This window comes from Heteronotia binoei, chromosome 5 (assembly GCF_032191835.1).
Source record: "Heteronotia binoei isolate CCM8104 ecotype False Entrance Well chromosome 5, APGP_CSIRO_Hbin_v1, whole genome shotgun sequence".
NCBI classification, from domain to species: Eukaryota; Metazoa; Chordata; class Lepidosauria; order Squamata; family Gekkonidae; genus Heteronotia; species Heteronotia binoei.
This window is the reverse complement of record NC_083227.1, coordinates 77,887,518-77,909,544: the sequence shown is the minus strand read 5'-3', so window position 1 is coordinate 77,909,544 and position 22,027 is coordinate 77,887,518. Positions and strand designations below refer to the sequence as shown.

Sequence of the window (22,027 nt, the reverse complement as noted above, 5' to 3'; positions counted from 1 at the left end):
TGACACCCCTGGTCTATGGGAACAATCCTATGTTGATCTGCTTGAACATAAGTCCCATTTTATGCAATGAGATTTACTCCCTGCAAAGTGTTCTTAGATCTACTCCACTCCGAACCCACTGAAATCAATGGAATTAGACTGGAGTAACTCTGTACAAGAGTAGATTGTAAAATATCAAACACTAACCATTACAGCTTCTTACCATACACCCTCCCTTCCCAGCACAAATTGCTCAAGAGAGACCTTGATCAACAGAAGGGCAAAAGCCAAGAAAGCACGTTTCATTTGTAAAATTTCAATTTTATTTTTATTGTCAAAGTAAATATATTTTATGAAGAACAAAAAGAAAAAATATACAGAATTGTAACTTATGTACATTGGCTTTATATTCTTTTGTTTTCAATTTACACCATTTCTGTCATGTTATTAAAAGATATTTTATATAGATAAGCAATATGTACAATTTTATTTACATACATTCATAGGATGTGAGATAAAAAACAGCTGATAGAAGAAAAACTCATTTCTGTTTATTCCTAGAGGACACAAAGGAATGCATTCCTAGAGGAAGATAGTGGAGCTATTGCTATGACGTGGTGGCACCATCTCCACGCTGACCTGCTAAAATGCTAGAATTGCAGTGTTTTATTTCCCATTTGGCTGACAACTACAACAACAACAGCAAAAAGAAACACCAGACAGGGCACAATCCTGCAGACTTGAGTGGCAACCCATGAATGTTAGCCATGAGTCTAATCCTGCTCCATTGCTTTCAATGGGACAGAGTCATGATGACTATTGTCTGCTCAGCTGTGCCCACAGGCAACCTCTGTGATTGGAGAAGAGATGCAACATCCTTGTTTTTTTAAAAAAGAAAAAAATCTTCTCTAATTACTGAATTCTATTATGCTAGAAAGCTTCCTTACATTCAGCAGCATACAAAAAAAGAAAAGGAAATTAAAACAAAATTCCTAACACAATATTTCTTCTGCCAGCATTGGATTACATGTATATATGTATACGTGTATATATATATATGTATGTATATATTCCCTTTTTTTTAGCCCTTAAGACAGATACCACACAAGCTGGCGAGTACACGAGATGACCCAGTTGCATTGCTCTCTGAATAGTGGCCCATGAAGATACTCCACACACGGGTATCACTTGCTGCCTATGGCTCTGAAAGTGCTTTCTCAAAAAAACATTCACTAAGTCTTAAGTCATCCCACCCCAGCTCACTGAGGATAAGGATTTCATTTCATATTGTAAACACGGGGAAACAGACTGAGTGTTTCAATCACACTTCAGTCCAGGAAGGTACCAAGCAATCCTGGTTGCTGCTGTGGTCACTAGAAGCCATTTTATGATGATGCTCATGTTTTCTGCAGGAAGCACGCAGAACCTTAGAGGAACTGTGCTTTTACCCAGGCTGTACTCACAGGGAAAATGCAGTGTCAAAGTGAGCAACAGAAACAAAATACTACTCCTGTATTCAGTCCTTTCATGACATGATCACTGGGTTGTATATCTTTGCCTTAGATAAGGACTAATTTGCAAACATGTCACCATCTCCCCTCTCCACTTAACAATACTCCTCTCCACACCAATGCCCATGCTTCTCTGCAGCACCAACCATCTCTGTTAACTCACCCTTAATCTGCTTAAATTCTGTAAGAGCAGCCATTACGGTGGCTGGATTGCGCTCTCTGACACAAGATGAAGCAACCCAAAAGGCCTCTCATGATCTTTTGCCTCCCTGAGAGCATCTTAGCAGAGAACAATGGGAAAGCCTGGAAATGCAGCCCTTGGGATCCCTCTTGACTTATTTTGCCCTCTTCAGGGAAGTGATTGATCACTGACTGAACTATAGTGAACTGAACTGTGAATTCTGGTACACTAAATGTAAGCAGTGTTTGAAGATTTATTTTAAAATTTACTGTCAACAAGCGTGATATGTTCTAGGAATCTGGTTAACTGGGCAAAGGGAGCCTTAGCCCTGGTATTCTTGTGCCTTCCTCTGGGGTTGCTGACATTTCACAAATTCTGGCCATTGAATGGAACCAGGAAGTAGAACTAAGGAAGAGTTTCACAGGCTGTGAGATGGCCTAGAGGATTCTTGTTGGCTGGGCAGGAACAGAATTCATCAGGTGGTAGAGAAGGGGGCAGCATTTGAGGGTTGTAAATGGAGCCTGGCAGAAGCTGGCAGGCTATGGACAAACCTGTCAAAAATTGGCATTTACTGGCTTTCCAAACCACAGTACTGGCTATAGACAGAACACCATGTTATTGCACAAACGAGCCAAAGACCGAATGCTTGGTTATCTTGAAATCCCTCCCACAGACCTGTATCATCTACTCATTCTCTTTTGCTAGTCTGTACTAATTCCTGGCAAAGAAACCCACACCCCCATCACCAGCAGCATTAAAAAAAGTGAAATCCCACAAAAACAAATGAGTTGTTTTCATTTCAAAAGGAATTTGCTGTTTCCAAACTGGACAAATAGGCCAGCTTAATAAAAACTCACAATGAATAGCCCTGTACATCAGCAAAGCCCTCAGGAATGCCAGAACTATAATTAACTAGCAGCAAGTAGCCCATAAATTATCATGGTGCAGGAGAGAACAGCTAAAAATAAAACACTGTAATTTTCAAAAGAAGCAGCAGCAGCAGCAAAGGAAAGGAAAGCAATAAGGCAAAAAACGGTATTGATGCAAAACATGATGCAAGGAGGTGGGGCTCTGTGAAGCCATGATGTGGCCTGTTACATGGAGACCAATAAATTATCATGAGAAAGATACAGAACAAAGTGCTGCCAGCGGCTCTTCTTGGACGGACAAGTAAAAAGGTGCAGGACAGGAGGCATCAGTTAACAGAACGCATGGAGCGATTGCTCCTTGGGAACCGGTGAACTTTGACATGCTTGGACAAGTGGTCACTTCGAGCAAATTTCTTCTCACACACAGGGCACTGATAAGGCTTCACTCCAGAGTGGGACCGCCTGTGTCGAGAAAGCTCATCTGATCGGGAGAACCTGAAAGCAAGGGGGGAGAAATACCAGCCATCAGTTTGTTGCTTTTAATTCTGGGGGAGTCATTGATCCATACAAACAACAATGCTTAGCATTCATACAGTGATCTTAGAAATCAAAACAGCCTTTTAAAGAAAGTGTATATTATTGTTCTCAGTATTTTTATGCCCTTTTGTGTATTATGGAAGGGAATCTAAGGCTGAGAACCACCGTTGTAAACAAAGCAGTCAAGTTCTTCCCTTTGGTACTATTCAAACTGCCAATGCATGACACCTGTGCATAAGAGAATATTTATACCCACCAAGATGAAATCCTGTTCTGCTAAGTTAGTCACTCCTGTTTGTTGGTGTTAATGAATTCTTTCTCATTTTATAGATGAAGGGAGATTTGAATAAGGGTTCTCCTGAATTATAGGGGCATACCCTATTTTTAATTAATGATTTCCAGCCACTGTAGCTTCATGTCACCCCAAGTTTTGTCATTTTCATCTGGCAGATGAAACACACACATACCACAAATTTACTTTCACCTAAGGAGTACTCATCAAAATGAGTACTGACTTAGTCCACCTGCATATCCATAATGGCATTATCTTTTCTGAGCAACAGAGTTGCCAGCTCCAGATTGGGAAATACCTGATTTTAGGGATGGTTTGGGGAGGGAAGGAAGTTCAATGGGGTACAATGCCACAGAGTCCACCTTCCAAAATGGCCACTTCCTCCAGGTGAACTGATCTGTGTCACCTGGAGATCAGTTGTAATCGCAGGAGATCTTCAGCCACAGCCTGGAGGCTGGCAACCCTTGTGAGCATCTATCCCAGTTGGGCTCTCTCAGTGCAATTTGTAGCCCTCATTTTTTGCAAATTATGCAAACAGAGCTTACGCACACGTGGCTTGTGCATGCACTGACCCTGACAGACACATGATAAAGGTCCAAGGTCTGAGCCAATAAGCATGATCCAGTCCCTTTCTCGCACTCACTTACTATGCTTGCCAGTTGTCTGGAAATAGTTTCAGTTTTAACCTGATACATATAGCTGCTGCTTCCCTCTTCTAAGAAAGGATTGCCATCAACAGCTAAACCTTGCAATGCGGATGGCACTTTTGCACAGTCTATACTGGTTGTCATTGCTGTGAGCAAGAGACACAAACAACATAGCATTTTTTTTAAATCACTAGGTAGATCTTTTTGGCTTACTCCAAATTGTCAATGGCCTGACTCAGCTGAGTGTGGATAGATCTGAACAGCTAGTATTTGGGAGTCATGTTGATCTACCACTTCCTTTCAAACAATCACCAAACAGCCACTTTAATACTCTCTGTACATACTGCCACATAGAATGCTTTTACAAGCAGTGGTTTGCCTTGGAAATGTCCTTCACACCACTGGAAACCTTTAGCAGCACTGCAGGAACATGGAGAAAATTCTTCATGCTTTTTGGTGAGCCACTGAGCATCTTACTACATGAAAGGAGTTACCATCAAGGACACTGGGGAAAATGTTTTCTATCCACCAACACCGATTTAAAAGTAGAAGGGCACTAGTATTACATAGTCAAGTTCTGATTTCTTACAGCACTGTACTGAAGAATATCTCACTACCACATTGATCAGATTGGTGTTGAAGTGGGAGGCGCATGGACATGATGCGATCTGAGTGACCTGTTGGAAGGTTTTCGAGTTTGGAGGCAATGGAGTTCCTGACCATGAAGCCAACGCCAGAAAGGCGGCTCTCAGCCTTTGACTTACCCGACCAGTAGAGGGTATAGCCAGCACCGTGTTCTTGAAGACTACCTTCCTCAGGGAAACGGAGCTCACTGAGAGCTGCTATGTCGATATTCAACCTGAGAAGTTCGTGGGCAACTAGAGCAGAGCGTCGTTCAGGGCGACCACTGCCTACTGTGTCAAGCATGGTTCTGATGTTCCAACACGCAAGCTTTAGTCTTTGCACACTTTGTGAGGCAGGTGCATGCCTTTTCTTTGTTGTTATTTTTTGACCGCAAGTAAGGATGCCCGTTGACCGCGGCTAGCCAACTGGGGTGGGGGAGACGAGCTTTGTTTAGGCCACCTTTTCTAGGCCCCTCTCCGTGTGGAGCAAGCAGTGCTGTCCCTAGATAAGGCTGCTTGGTCGTTCAGGGTGCTGCCGAAAGATGCTTTCGTCTCTGGGTTAGCATCAGGCGACCAATATCCTGAACCGCCTACATGCAGGATCGGGACTGCGGCTTCCAGTGGCACCTTCCACCTGCCGTTTCGCCCCTTGCCTATCGCTGCAGGACTTGATGCGTTGTGGGTTGTGTGTGTGGATATGCCCTTCAGGCCTGCGCAGAGGAATTTTTTAGGTGAAGCGCAGTGTGCGCGGTACTGGCTCCACCCTTTCACCTGGGGGTCATCTGCCATGGCCCAGTAAGCCGGGACGCCGGCAGTGAGTCCTCCAGGTGGTAGGTGTTACATTAACGAGCTCTATCTGCCCGGGTTTGATGTTAGAGTTTTCCTTCTCTTAGGCTGACGAAGTTGGTGGGCCCAGCCTGCCCATCCGGTTATACCGCCGGACAATTCGGTCGCACCATGACGTAGCAAACTCTGTGAAAACGGGGGGGACCAGCGAGAAGGTGTTGCTACGGATGCAGTAATGCAGGAGAGGCCATTGCAGTGACCATCTGCCAGGCATAGCCAGACAGTGACCACGCGGCGTTCACTACACCGGGAGAGGAGAGGCTATGTATTGCGCATGCACTTTCCCTGGGGGGGTAGGATTCCCAGAGGGAGCCCACCCCCCACCCCACCCATTTGGTATTTGGTGTTAATACACCAAAAGAGAGAAAAGGAATCTGTGTGGGTTTTATATTTTATTGCATAATCAGCATAATTTATAGTATAGCCCTAAGCAAAACTGTACCTTTTTAAAGTTAACTCAAGACAGTGGGCTTAGAAAGGTATACTTCTTCTTAGTACAGCACTGTTAGGCATCTCCTGCCCAAAACCAGAAAAGGAGAAATAAAAATCCAAATATCAAGGCAGAGGAGCAGGGCTAATGTCTAACACAGCTGAGAAAGAGTTAATGATACACAACTAAAAATAGTGTCCTTTGAATAGTGGTGTCACAAAGTGGGTGACAGCCAGAACAGTAGCAAATATTGGCAGAGAAAAGTGTTCCTAAGAAATGCTATCAGCTGTTTGTTTACAGTAAATAAATGAAGTCATTTATTTGTAACTGAAAATTAAAAGAAAGGGGAAATGCCTGATATGGATAGGAAGGAAGGAAGGAAGGAAGGAAGGAAGGAAGGAAGGAAGGAAGGAAGGAAGGAAGGAAGGAAGGAAGGAAGGAAGGAAGGAAGGAAGGAAGGAAGGAAGGAAGGAAGGAAGGAAGGAAGGAAGGAAGGGGGAGGGAGGCCTTGCATTTAGGTGAATACATTATTTTTTACGGAGGAGAAAGGCACTCTGTTCTTATTTAAGACTTTGTGTTCAAGATCATCTTGTGCCATAAGCTGGCAGTCAGCACCGAAGTGCTTCCAGTATTGAACTGATGCTTGGATGTATTTCTCTGTTTTAATTATGCTCTTCATTGCAGAATGAACCAACTATCTATCACAGCTAGGGTTGCCAAGCCCAATTTAAGAAATATCTGGGGACTTTGGGGGTGGAGCCAGGAGACACTAGGGGTGGAACCAAGATCAAGGCTGTGACAAGCATAATTGAACTCCAAAGGGAGTTCTGGCCATCACATTTAAAGGGACGGCAAACCTTTTCAATGCCTTCCTTCCATAGGAAATCATGAAGGATAGGGGCACCTTCTTTTGGAACTCATAGAATTGGACCCCCTGGTCCAATCGTTTTGAAACTTGGGGGATATTTTGGGGAGAGGCACTAGATGCTATATTGAAATTTTGGTGCCTTTACCTCAAAAAACGGGCCCCCAGAGCCCCAGATACCCGCAGATCAATTCTCCATGATTTTCTATTGGAATAAATCTCCATAGGGAATAACAGAGTTCCCAGCAGACATTTCCCTCCCCTCCCCCTGCTTTCTGATGACCTTCAGCCTAACAGCTTGCTTTGCAAGGCTTGCTCAATTGCACAGGAGCTTCAGAGCAAAACCTCTATTTTTTCCATTGGCTGAGGGTCCTCGGGGAAGGAAAAGCATGCTTTGCCAGGCTCTCTCAATCACATAGTAGCACTACTGAGCCAAACCTCTCTTCCTTCTATTGACTGAGGCTCTCCCCACCCCCCAGTCCCTGGGGAAGGAAGGAAAGAGCCAGAGCTTCCTTTGCCCAGTTCCCTGGATCCAATGGGAGAAATACCAAGAAAGCACCTTTAAGACCTATGAGTGCTAATGTTTTAAGCATATTTTATTTTAAGGTTTTTTTAGTTGTGTTTGTCTGCGTCCTTTAAAAAAGTTTATATCTCTGCTACCTAATCTTAAATAGGTACACACATGGCCCGGCCCAGCATGTCTCGGCCCAACCCAACATGGCCCGGCCTCTCAAGGTCTCATTTATGTCAGATCTGGCCCTCATAACAAATGTGTTTGACACCCCTGTTTTATTGGCTGTGTGGATTCACTAATATTTATTTAGTGTAAAGTTAGGAACGTTAAATCCATTGGAATTTGACTTTATCGTGACTGCAAAGGAAAAATCAGGGCAAAAAGATATGCATGCACATCCCAGAGTTGTGCTCTTTGACCCATGGAAAGCAATATGAGTCCATATGATAAAAATACACTTTGCATCATAACGAAGCTTTCCGTTGATCGGGTAACAATGTCACTATGATCTTGCCCAGAAAGATCAACTTACTATACCCACAGAAATAACACAAAGTTCTCCCTATGTGTTTACAAAAAAAAAAAAAACCTCCTAAAGGTTAGTGCATACAAAGTGAGTAGGGTCCTGTGGAGGCACTGCCACAACTAGATTGTACTAAACAGGCCTCATTTTGGACAGGAGCTCACAGGAGCAGAGCTCCAGAAACTCTAAAATGTATTGTGCTAAATTTTATTGTGCTCTCCCCGCCCCCCCCAAAAAACTTGCTTCTCTGGGCTCCATTGTTCAAACCCCCTGTGGGAATTTTGCTGCATTCTAAGATTTGACAAACTTTCTAATATCTTTCCCCACAAAAATGGGAAAATAACCAAAACATAGAAAAGCAGATGGAAATCTTCATCATGCCACTGTGGCCATGCAGGAGAAAGTAATTTAAAAAGTGATCGGAGCTGTGTTCTCTCTAAACTGAGTTAGTGTGAGCTAGCTCAGTTTTTTAGCCTCCAGCTCAGACATTTTTGTCTTAGCTCAGGAAAAAGGCCCAAGAGCAAACTAATTTATGCAGTAGCTCACAACTTTAATGTCAGTAACTCACAAAGTTGAAGTTTTGCTCACATGACTCCATGATTTAGGGGGAGTATTGGATGAGAGTAAGGTTTTGTTATAACAACTATAATTTATGAAGCATTTTAAGGTAGATGCTGAGCTGATATAATTTAGTATACCTTCCGGTGATGTCAGGAATGTGTGGCATATGCAAATGAGTTGTACTAATGAGCTCCAGCACCTCTTTGTCTATTAAATGACCTCTAGTACTAAATATTTTCTAAACTTCTATTTGCCCATTTTAGATAGCATTTCTGCCACAGAGATTTGCAGTGTATGGAATGATGCAATGTCTTTAATTGTACAGTGTTAAGTTAATAGATTGTGCTTAGGCACGCAGGCAGTAGCCCTGTTGACCCATACTAAATCCCGGAATCACTTATGTAGCAAATCACCCAGATTTCAGCAGACATAAGCCAAATCTGAAAAGGGAGAAAAGGGGGAAAGCGTTTCTTTATTTAGTTGCAGTTCAGCTGCTCTAAGCTAAAGGCTACTTCAGTGAGATTTAAGCACCGTAACCGTGTGCAAGTTTCAAATGGATTAATACTCCTTCCCATTTCTCAAGGCACTGTGGAAACTCTAGCTTCAGCAAAGTGGCCATAACATTTGCCTGAAATCGTTGCCAATTAGGGCAACATGTGAAAGTGCCCTTCACATCATTTGTGTCTCATTGAAGTAGTTCGTCCAGCTATTGAAACATCTTACATTATATAAAATACAAAAGAGACAGCACAGTTTCTTGTCTTAGTTATTGTAGGTGACCACCTTTTTTTGTTATTTATGCTGGCCACATAGGAAGGTGCTTGAAAATCTTCCACATTAATGTTCCTCCTGCTTTTCAATGGAGTGGTACTGGAAAAGGGGTTATCAGTAGCAGGTAGTCATCAGTAAGTCCATGTGTCCTCGGTGTCCCTGTGATGTTGTTGACCAAATCATTGCCTGAACTATATTGTCTTGATTGCTAAACATCTATCTAGCAACTTTTCCCCCTTTCACTGTGTCCTATATGTTTAGTATAGTTGCATTGGACTCGGCTTCTATGGTTGGCTTCTGTATTATCTTTTGCCATTAGACCACTAGTTGCTCAAGAGCTGTCATTTAAGGATCACTCAGTACTTTCAGATTCCTGACAAAGGAATTTAGTGGCTGCTGAATAATACCAGTTATACCATTAATAAAGGACAAGTTAATTCTCTAGTATGTGCATATAGAAGAAATTAGCAAGCATGCCAGTCAGGTATTAGTATACAGTTCTTCTTTTTAATTAAATTGGACTAAAACATGAAAAAGAACCTCCTTCTGAAGAATTAGTTGATTTTAGGGATGGGCACAGAACACAAAAATGGTGGTTCATTTTGTTTCAAGGTTCATTGGGTTGCCTGATTCAGTAGTTCATTTCGTTTTTTTTTGGGGGGGGGGTTCGATTTCCCAAATGATTTGTGGTTCATTGGTTCACTGGGTTCAGAAAGGCATAGAATGCCCAAGTGGCCTAGAGATGCCAAACTCTTCAGCAGACTCTCCTCTACCTGCTCCCCAAGTTTAGTGCAGACTGGATTTGTATGTGTGTGTGTGTGAGAGAGAGAGAGCTACAGCCCTCCAAAGCAGTACCTCCAATAAACTACTCTCCTAGGAATATGTCAAGCTGCAAAAAGAAATGGAAGTTGCCCTGCAGCTTCTGGTCTGTTTCACCCCCAAGAAGCTTGGAGGGGAGTGAAACTGGCTAGAAGCGGCAGCTCCACTCTCCCCAGCCCCCTATGCTTCTGAAAGTAACTAGAAGCCACAGGGGGCTGGGGAAAGCAGAGCTGTGGCTTCTAGTCAGTTTCACAGTAAACTGACCAGAAGCGCAGGGGGCTGGGGAATCATGCCAGGTGGTCTGGAAAAACAAACTAACACAAACCAAACAACATGCCAAGAAAAAAAGGCTGGCTCATTTTTGTGTTTGGATGCGGTGGGATCAGACAAACCAGTCCAGAATGAACCATGAACTGGCCATTTTTAGCACAAATCACATTTCCTGGTTTGGTTCGTGCTCATCCCTAGTTACGTTCTAAGGACTATTATATAAAATTGCATGTGCTGCCTCCTAAAATATCAAGAGGGGGACTAGATATTCATTTCATAGGTCAAATAACAATCTTGGAATAAAATATTTTAATTTCAGCTTAAAATCTGAGTTCACACATGCATAACAGAAGACTCCAGAGTAGATTTTTTAAATGTACAATTAATTCCAGTTAATTATGACAGTGCAGCAGCTTCCTCTACTGACCTCTTTCCTAATTATAAATCCACAACCATTTAAATTTGATATTTGTCTACGGCTTCTTCCTGAGTTATAGTCTGTTTAGGTTGTGCTGGTAACCTTTTTACTAGATGCAGTATTCGTAGGGGAGATTCAATGCTAATAAATTATATGGGGCCTAAATTATTTCCTCTTGACTGGGGCACGATTACATCTCTCTGCAGCAGCTGTCATTGCCAAAATCACTCTCCTGATCTACAGCACCATTCGTGCTGACTCATCAACAGGTTTAGGAAATCACAGGAAGTAGTTCTCTCCATGGGGAGATATTCTCATCTGCCCGCAGGCAGTGTCTGCCTGTGTAGAACAGTTAGATCATCACTCTTGTAAAAAAAAAAAGGAAAGGGAAAGGGAAAAAAATCTCCTAAAAGTACAAGAACTATTAATGTCATTGAAATGACTCAGGGTTGGCCTAGATGTTGCCTTATCCATGTTTCAATTTTTTATTTAATGGTGGGTTTCCATGCTTGCTTTGTAACATTTACAAACACTAACCACATGATGTGATATCATCAGACTGTGAATTTCCATGCCCCTCCCCCTTCAGTGGATGCCACTTATCTGGAGCGGAAGAAGGTGAAACTCATAATATTATGGTGCTGCTGTGTCCACAGTTTTTTTTTTAAAAAATGATGTATGACAGCAGGGCTGGCCCTAGACTGTCTGCCACCCTAGGCAAGCCTAACTTCTGGTGCCCCTCCCCGCACTGATAATGTCACTGAGTCACAGGGGGTGCGCCCAATTCAGCGCCCCAAGAAGGCCAGCACCCTAGGATTTTAGATTTTATATAGAATCATAGAGTTGGAAGGGACCTCCAGGGTCATCTAGTCCAACCCCCTGCACAATGCAGGAAACTTACAAATACCTCCCTCTAAATTCACAGGATCTTTATTGCTGTCAGATGGCCATCTAGCCTCTGTTTAAAAACCTCCAAGGAAGGAGAGCCCACCACCTCCCGAGGGAGCCTGTTCCACTGAGGAACTGCTCTAATGGTCAGGAAATTCTTCCTAATGCTGAGCTGGAAACTCTTTTGATTTCATTTCAACCCACTGTTTCTGGTCCGACCTTCCAGGGCCACAGAAAACAATTCCACACCATCCTCTATATGACAGCTCTTCAAGTACTTGAAGATGGTGATCATATCACCTCTCAGCCACCTCCTCTCCAGGCTAAACATGCCCATCTCCTTCAACCTTTCCTCATAGGACTTGCTCTCCAGACCCCTCACCATTTTCATCGCCCTCCTCTGGACCTATTCCAGCTTGTCTATATCCTTCTTAAAATATGGTGCCCAAAACTGAACACAATACACTCCAGGTGAGGTCTTACCAGAGCAGAGTAAAGCAATACCATCACTTCACGTGATTTGGATGCTATACTTCTGTGGATACACCCCAAAATGGCATTTGCCTTTTTAGTCACTATATTACACCATTTACTCATGTTCAGTGTATGGTCCACTAAGACCCCTAGATCCTTTTCGCACATACTAGTGCTAAGACAAGTCTCCCCCTTCTGATAACTATGCATTGGATTTTTCCTACTTAAATGCAGAACTTTACATTTATCCCAGTTTGGTGTGGAGAGCCAGTTTGGTGTAGTGGTTAAGTGTGCGGACTCTTATCTGGGAGAACCGGGTTTGATTCCTCACTCCTCCACTTGCACCTGCTAGCATGGTCTTGGGTCAGCCATAGCTCTGGCAGAGGTTGTCCTTGAAAGAGCAGCTGCTATGAGAGCCCTTTCCAGCCCCACCCACCTCACAGGGTGTCTGTTGTGGGGGAGGAAGGTAAAGGAGATTGTGAGCCACTCTGAGACTCTTCAGAGTAGAGGGCGGGATATAAATCCAATATCATCTTCTTCTTAAAGTTCATTTTATTGATTTTAGCCCAGTTTTCCAGCCTGTCAAGGTCATCCTGTATCCTGTTTCTGTCTTCTTCTATGTTTGCAACCCTTCCCAATTTAGTATCATCTGCAAATTTAATAAGCACTCCCTCTATTCCTTCATCCAAATCATTTATAAAGATGTTTAACAAAACAGGGCCTAGAACAGATCCTTGAGGGACTTCACTTGTCACTCCTCTCCAAGAGGATGAGAAACCATTCACAAGCAATCTTTGGGTGTGATCTGTCAACCAGTTGCAGATCCACCTAACGGTAACAGGATTCAAACCACATTTTACCAATTTGTCAACAGGGATAGTATATATTTTAAATTGGTTTTTTACTGTTGTTTTTATGATGTAACCCACCTTGAGCCTGTTCTATAAGAAGGGTGGGCTAAAATTGAATAAAATAAAAATAAATAAAATAGGCAATCACCTAGTTTGTCTAGTCGCAGGGCCAGCCCTGGATGAGAGGTAAAGTGGAAACTGACCACAAGGAAGGAGTCAGAATGTAAATAAAGGACAGATGTACAGATTTCCCCTTATTTGATCCCTTATTATTCTGTGAGTCTACTCTGCCCTGGGCACTACTCCTCCTAAATTCAAGTTTTACTAGGAAGATGTTTAAAATGAATTCAGAAACTCAAGTATGCAGAGCCTACCACAATATTCATTTCCTTCATTTCATGTACAATTGTATTCTTCCTCTACATTCCTGATGCACAGGTGTGTATTGATGAAACACTGCCCAAAAGCAGTTTTACCAGAACCATATATACAATTGCACCCAGATTCTTTTTGTTTGTGTGTGAGTGCAGTGTTTTACTGGTGCACATATGCCACCCTGCACTTAGATGATACACCATGCACAACTCCTGGTATACTCAATTGTACAGTCATATCAAGAGTGTTTTTTTCTGTTTTGCATTGTTTTTAATCCTTCATTGGAAAGACATTGCTCAGAAAGGATGCTGATGCAATCAAGTGTATGATTGCATCAACGTTGCTTGCTGTATGTCTGAGCACATGCACATTATAATGCAGTGGGGGAGATATGAAGGGACTAAAAACTGAGTCCAATTACATATGTACAGTGCCCCATACAATATTCAGATTTGTTTTAATTGCACTATAAAATATTTTGAATGCTTCAGAATTCCCCTTTGGAACCAAGTCTAGCTAATACAGAATGCTTCATAGTTCCTCCTTGGAACCAAGTCTAGCTAATTCAGAACTATAAAGTCTGAAAAGAAATTTGGATGAGAAATTTGAATCTTAGACACATCCCTGAGATCATTAGACCAGCTAGCAGAGGATGGAGGGCAAGGTTGCCAGATCCAAGTTAGGAAACTCCAAAGCACCCATTTTCTCCGGGGAACCGATCTCCGTGGTCTGAAAATGAGCTGTAATTCCGGGGGATCCCCCGGTCCCACCTGGAGGCTGGTTGCCCTAGCCTAAATTGTAAGACCTAGACTGTGATCATGCACACTAAATGCTGCACTTTCAATCCACTTTCAGTGCACTTTCCAACTGGATTTTGCCAGTTAGTACAGTAAAATCCAGTTGGAAAGTGCATTGGAAGTGGATTGGAAGTGCATTATTTAGAGTGTACAGTACTAGATGGCCTTATTGTAACTATTGCTGCTGTTGTCATGCTGAAAACAGAAGACAGCAGAAGAAAAGAGCCATAACAGCACTAATTGTTTGTTTGTTTTTTTAAGTTGGCATCAAAATGGTATTAGTTCCCTCAGGTGCATTTTCAGCACTCTTCTTCTGCCTCAGGGGAAACCACTCTGCCTCTGATAAGTAATAAAACTCTTGAGACCAGCAATCCAGAGAAATTCATTCTTTAACAAAGCTGTTCCAAAATATAATACCTTTTAAATAGCAAAATAGTCTTTTAAAAGTTCTGTCTCCAGAAAAGAGAGGGGGATTTTTTAACTCTTTCCAGAAAAACTGCTCTTCTCAGAGTGCTGTTTTCAGTGTTGCTGAGTGAACAGTTTCTTAAGAATGGGGATGTAGGATACACCCTGGAAATCTGATATGTTTATTATATTCTTGAGCTCTTTGGATCTATTTTTTCCTTGTTTATCCATTGCCCTTCAGTTCCATGGAACCCTGTTCCAACGTGAGCAGAAAACAGTAGTTGTTTGGCTCAAAGAATAATGGGAAACAGAGGCAGTGAAGTAGGTAAGACATCAGCAGCATGGAAGTAAGAAAGAAGGTAAGCTAGTGATGCCATCGTCCAGGTGGGACCCAGGGTTCCCCAAGGCTTACAGCTCATCTCCAGACTAAAGAGATCAGTTCCCCTGGAGAAAATGAACACTTTGGAAAGTGGCATTGTACCCCACTGAGGTCCCTGTCCTTTGTAGGCTCCACCCCAGGTCTCCAGGAGTTTCCCAACCTGGATCTAGCAACCCTACCCCTCCATCCCTCACCAGCAGCCATGGGGAGACCTAGAAACACTAAGGTTAACCCAAAAGGCAGGTTATTTTGGAACAGGGATCTTTCTGCCTGCCCAGTCCTCCTATTCTTTATATTTCTTCTGGTCTCTGCAGAAGATGATACAGAACCAAGGAAGCCTCAAAGACATGGCCCCATTCTGAGTATACTAATACCTAAGAGAACATTTGCTCAACAGTATTTAAAGAGGATGCTGTTGGGTACTGGTATCCATTACCCACTTACTCTGGAATAGTCTTGCTAAAGATAGATATTCTTGAAGATATCCTGAGGAATTATGACAACTGCATTTCTTAGACAGAGGTATGTTGGAATAGGGTTGCCAACCAACTAGAAAGAACAAAAATCCCAGCCTGGCCAGATTTATTATCATCATTATCATCATCAATCATAGTACTTTAGGCCATTTGTCAGAAGAATAAAACATAAAGGTCAGGAATTTTTTGTTGTTGTTGCCATCTTAGTTAAAAAATACGAATAAAAGCCTATATGAACACACAGCTCTTGTCCTGGGTTCTACCTGCAAAACCACCCACTCTGCTCTGACCCCACCTATTCTGAACCATCTCTAGGTTTTGCCTCAAGGCCCTGCCCACATTTTGTTTGTTTAATTTCAAGAATGGCAACCACTTATTGGAACCAGTGGCATTACAAAAAAAGTGAGTCGTTTGAAGATTGTTATTTCTATTTCACTGTCTCAAGCTCCATCTATAGCAGATAATTTAACATTTCCATTTACAGCAGGGAAATTTACTTTCATTTGCCTTTGTGCAGGTTTTGGAAGGGAAAAAACCCACCCACCCATCAATGTAAAAGAAAAGAAATCCTACCCACCTTGGCACAAAGAAGAAAGGAAAAGACCAGAGGGAAAAAATACCAGAAGTATCTTGGGCTTGTATGTTCACTGGGGATGATAAAGAAAGCCTTAAAAGAACAGAGGCTCCAGATGTACTCAGCCCCGTCATATTAGGTTCCGGCTCTCTCTGAACTTCGGGAAAGTAAACATGCTCCTCTGATAAAAGGAGGCTGTGTAATTCCGGGCTCAGTTGGCCTCTAGAGCTACTTGCTGATCTGTCTTTGATGTTCAAGAAGAACACACAGCATGTGCTGGAATCCCAGACTTATCCTAAAGAGAGGTGTAATTGAAGGAAACAAGTCTTTGGAAAATTTGCATCCACTTTCTCTTTAAAAACAAGTCCCAGTTGCAAAGGTCTGGACCAAGATCAGTACTATACCAGAATTAAAGTGGTATAGAATAGTTTAGATTACATTCTAAAACTAAGATTTCCTGATTGAAGTTCACTGTGAGGAGGAGGAAGAGGAGGAGGAGATGGAGAAGGAAAAGGAGAAGAAGAAGATGGTGATGATAATGATGATGATTCTTAACCAGGCTTGTAAACAATGACAGGTCTTCTTTTAGCCATGTAATTAACCTATGAGCCATTAACCTGCCTAATATGTATATTTTGCTGATCACACAAGCAATCTCTTCTCATGATCAGAGGAGATGGACTGTCAGAAAAGATAACTGATCAGCTTCCAAGAGTAGGGATTTCTGATGTCATGGAAGGTAATCTGAGATCTTCATTAATATGCTGCTTATATAAGTAAACCTCTGGTGAAATGTTCAGATTAGGTTGCTCATGCAGTCCACCAAGCCAAGCATTGTGGTCTGTAAGGTACTAGGCACCCACCTCACCACTGTTACTGAAAATCCAAGCAGGGACCAAAAATATGGGCTTAGGCAGCCTATGCTGAGATAGGTACACAGCAGCCATGTACCAGAAACTAGAAGCAGATATGATTCTGTATCCCACTAATCCAACACAACAGCTAATCCCACTAATCCAACACAACAGCATACTTCTTTATTCTCCTCACATGCTGGACAGGCTATCAATATTTTAAATTTCCATATCACTGGGAACTTGGCCACTCTGTTATTGCCAACATTCAGTCAACATGTTCTGAACTTTAAAGAATTTAACAGGAGTCTTACATTTACACAGAAGCATCCTTACAGTAATCTGAAGGTCAGAATCCTAATCCATGTGTTAAAGAATGCCAGTGTTATAAATCAGTTTCTTCCCAGCATTTTAAAAACATGGACATGATTTCCTTATACTTTCCTTCACACCAGCACCTTCTCTATGAAACTTTTATAATAGGTTCCACTGCTAGAGACAACAAACCGTTCTAATGCATATAGAGGTAATTATCAGGACTGGGTTAATAGCTAACTGCCAAATCTTCCTGTAGAAAACACAGGGAAGAAAGAATGAAAACACCAGGCCTCACTGGCAGGAAATGCATAAAATTCATCGAGCTGGAGAAGTGTTGTAATGTATGTAACTGTGTGACCTCAAATTTGTGAGCCGCCCTGAGCCTGCCTCGGCGGGGAGGGTGGAATATAAATCAAATAAATAAATGTTTGCAATCCAAGAATATGAAAGCTGACATACTGGGTCAGACAACCAAGGATCATATTGGCAGGGTCGGCAACACTGGGTTATTCCATTGGAAGCTAATGAACAACTAACCACCCTTTATTCTTGTTCAATTAGTCCCAAATTAAATGAGACACTATAGGATCCATGAACTGATCTCCTGATCCTTTGTACTCCTAAACAACTGCTGCTGCATGTCCCATTTGGATCACGCCCATGGCACCGAAGGAGTTAAACCTTTCCTCCCAATTTTGAGCTACTTTCTCAAGCCATCATGCCAGTGTTATACCCTTGGGGGGAAATATACAGACGACATGCAGGCAAATGGGATATTTCCATCAACTGGACAACTAGCAGATCCCCAAGTGTGCCTGAGATCAGTCAGACAGCACAAAGGTATGGAGGAACAGTGGCCTTGATCTGAATGCGGGGCATACTCATAGCTGCTATTTACTAATAAAAATGCTCAGGAGATCCATACTCCAGTCTCCCACAATCTCCTGTAATTTTCCTCTTATAGCCTGTAGTATTCAGTGGTTTGGGGGCATTTTAGCTAACTTTCCTGTCTTAATAAGAAGCGTATGTTTTCTAAAAGTATACATAACTAAGAACTAAATGTAATAAGAATCAGATTTCATGTTCCCATTTTATTCCCCCACTATAAGGTGAGATTTGTAGTCATCAGCGCATAGTGGAGATGAACGTGGGTGTGAATCATATAAAATGTTCTCACCACATGGCTCAGTTTAGGTACAGGCCAACAGAAATTCAGCAGATCAAACAGCAAGATCATACCGAGCTTTTGTTGGCCCACAGTGTGTTGAGCCATTCACAAGACTGAAGTTTCCATGAATCCCCTTTTGAGATTAGAAAAAAAAAGAAGCATCTGAATGCACTAATTTTATGTAATCAACACAATGATTTTTCTGATTGTTGTTGGTACCTATACTTAACTTGGTTCAACTTACAGAAAGAAGCTTAGAATTGAATTGAGAGCATATGAAAGGCACAGGCTACCCCAACCAACAAGCCCCACTGGATCTAGGTTATGAAATGTAATGCAAGTTGTTGTTAGTTTTCCTTCTGTTAAAAAAAAACTTGTTCGCAATTGTATAGGCTGTTCTTCAATTTCCCCAAATTATCTAGTTTTAAGACAAGGTGCTCGCATAATGACAAGGGTCTCAAGAACAGTGAATGTTAGAAAATGAACTCTATTTGCAATTGCAAACTGACAAATGGTGAGTAATGAATGGTAGTATTTATGGAATTTATTTTTGTCTGCCACCACACCCCAGTACTAACCTCCATCCACAACCAGGCCAAGTACATGCAAAAGGTTTTTCTCCTGTGTGCCTTCGCAGGTGGGCTTTCAAATGGCTGCTTTTGGTGTACATCTTGGTACATCCAGGGAAAGTACATTTGTGCATTTTAATAAGTTCTGCTGCAGGGTTCTTTTGAAACTTTTGACCCATGATTACCCCAGTTTGACCCTGGATTGTACCTCCTGGCCCAATAGGTTTTGCAGCAATTGGAACTGGGGCTATGCGAACAAATTTGGAGGATGAGTTCAAGTTGGACGATTGAACAATCTGTGGCACAAGTGCAAATGTCTGCCCTTGGATGTTGACTAAGAGCTGTGCAATTTTAATGTTCTCTTGCACTGGTCCTTGTGAACTAGGGCTCATGTTTGTTGCTTGTTTCACTTGTACTGGTTGGATTTGGAGCATGACCGGTATCCCTCCATCAAGAGACACTGCTCCATTTGATGCATGGCTACTTTCCATCGCGCTGCTTGACTGTTCACTTTTACTATCTTTTAAACTATTGCTTGGCACCATATGATCTTTTTGCTGTATGGCAGCCATGGTAATCTGGCTACACGTTCTTATGTCTTTGGTCTCACTTTTAGGCCCTTCCTTGAGGTCTGTCTCCATGTTCTCTTCTAGAAATTCCTCAATCTCCTCAAGGGTGGGCTGAAATGGTCCAGAATCTTCCATCTCCACCATAAACTCTGGCATCCTAAAATGTTCCTCCTTCACGATGGGCTGAAGTCTCCTTTTGTCCCACCAAGAGGAGGGGCCATTCCCAAAAGATGCTTGCGACAACAGATAGTCCAAGATACTGTCCTGACTCTCCATACTCGACGAGCTCCCATAGCTTGAACCAAGAATCTGGGAATCAGGGCTGGAACAAGAACAAAAACTTGAAGAATCGCTGTCGTCTTCTGACAAGGGGGAAGGCAGCATTTGGTATGACTGCCCAACAGCTGTCATGTCCCCAAAGTATCCAATAGAGGGCCTCGTGGATGAGAAAGATTCATCCGCAGGAAGCAAGTGATCCACCATTCCTGTATAATCTCTTTATGGACGTCCCACCAGCATGTACCAACACAGCAAAAGCCTGAATATGGGAAACACAAACATTGACTGTCAGAAGTCAGGTTTAATAATTCATCTCAATGCGCTCAAACTACAAAGTGCTCTGCAGCTCGGCTGGGAGTCCTCACTGAGTGCACATGTTGCTACATTCTTTGATATTGCCTGTATCACCCGAGAGGATTTCTTGAGTGCTTGGAAGCCTTTTCCAAGATTGCACCACATGTTTGCAAAAGAATTCTCTCTCTCTCTCTTTCTCAAAAAAGAAAGAAACAATTTCACAACTATGTGTTCTTTAGATTTACAACAAGCCTCCTTTCCAAAAGACTGCTGGCAGAAGGAAAGATGTTGCTGTCCATCTTTTTGTTCAGCAATGATTCCTAGAGCCAGAGCCAAGAGGATAGAGAAAGGGGAATACTGTTGAAAATTTTACCATCCCCAAACCTCCATATCAAGTAGAGTGTTTATTACTGGGCTGCATTAAAAACAACTCAGTTCCTTCCCTAGTAGCTTTCCACCAGCTTTATTTTTAACTTTCTCACTTATACAAATATAGGCCCATCAGCGTAATGCAAGGCTCAATGTGGCAGGAGCTAAAAATATGGGTTTCACTTCATGACCAACTTCACTGGGCGGATTTTTCTCTTCAGATTAATGCATCAAGTTGTCTACCATCATCCTAGTTCCTTCTATAGTCTTGAACCAAGCTCAATCAAATAACTAACCATACCTGGTCCAATCTGGAGAGGCATTTCCTCTCAACAGTTTCATTACCACCATCACAAAAGCCTATCATTAGAACATGATTGTGAGAATTTGAATCTGGTTTGCAAAACCTCTTGCATATCTGTGAAACAACAGTGACTTCACTTCAGCGTATATTACAGCCTACCATTTGAGAACACTCCCTAGGGATGATCACAACCACCCGCCAGCGTTTAAATTTGGAAGATTTGTGTTAGCATTAGCATCTCACCTCTGGCTTCAGATATCAAAGCATTGTGACCCACCTGATTATGTAGTGTTCCAACAAGCATCAACGCAGCCTTGATATGAACCCCAAAAATATCATATATCTTTTTTTCAAATTCAGGCCCTGTGTGTCTAAGTTCATCAGGGGGAGTTGTGCATATATGTTCCCACTCATAGTTTCTCCAGTAAAATTCTCCCAGGCTGCAATGCAACTGTTGCAACTTGCACTTCAGTTGTGAAAGGCAGAAGAAAGTGTCTGGAGTATACATCAAACCACAATTATTTGTTCTGGTCAAAGTGGCTGATTGAAAACAGAGCTTGCAACTCTTTCTGCAGAAGGTATGTGGATTGTGGAGAGCAGTCATTTGATCTGGGTTTGTGTGTGTGTGTTGTAATAAAAGGCATGTGATCTAACATGAAGGAAATACCAAGCACGCCTTGTTTCAAGAGTCCCATTTTCCACATGTCCCTCTGCTGTTGCAGCTCCAACCGTTTTGCCATGAGTTATTGATATTGGAAACAAAGGGCACTTATTCTCGCTGCCTGTTGTGCAGACTTACCTCCAATTTTTAATTTTATCCTGCTTTAAGGAAATGCTATCTGTGGCTGATGCAGCAAAGAACGTTTGTGCACAGGTTCTCTCACATGCTCGATCAGCACCCGTCTATTAACATTCCACAGAAAGCAGCAAGAATGAGTAAAAGTGCATTTCTTGGAGATAATGCTTCCTGGCTGATGCAACCTAGGGGACATGGATACTGAATTTGGAAATGAGACATGTGGGCCTGCCAAAGTTGCCCATTTTCCTCATTTATACACCAATGCCAGTCATCTCTTCCTGTCAACTGACAATGCTTAGGAAATGTTCACATGTGTTGAATAGCAGGAAGTTCAAACAAAGGTCAGAGCCCATCCTGTGTGATTTTCAGTTTACAATCACTTCAAGCAGTAAAAGTGATTCCTCACATACCTGTGTGACACACCTAGAAACACTGCAGACTAGATTTTGCTGTCGATGAAAAACCAGGAGTTCTTTCCACAAAACCCAGCAGTGGGCGCATGGTCCATTTAATCAGTTTACTTGGTAGAATAGTTGTTTAACTGATTAGTTGATTAAATGGTGGGGAAATCAGCAGGCTTAAAATTAAGGACACAAGGCTGCTTTGACTGAGGAAATCAAAAATATTCA

At 42.3% G+C, this 22,027-nt stretch overlaps 1 protein-coding gene across 1 annotated transcript; it reads right to left on the bottom strand.

The window, feature by feature from the left end:
• Nucleotides 1-276: 276 nt before the first annotated feature.
• Nucleotides 277-20,100, bottom strand: KLF15 (KLF transcription factor 15). The gene is made up of 2 exons (XM_060239668.1): nt 18,794-20,100; nt 277-3,035 (listed from the first exon to the last, which is right to left on the bottom strand). The coding sequence occupies exons 1-2, from the start codon at nt 19,834-19,836 to the stop codon at nt 2,867-2,869; spliced, it is 1,212 nt and encodes a 403-aa protein (XP_060095651.1). The 5' UTR covers nt 19,837-20,100; the 3' UTR covers nt 277-2,866.
• Nucleotides 20,101-22,027: the final 1,927 nt, after the last annotated feature.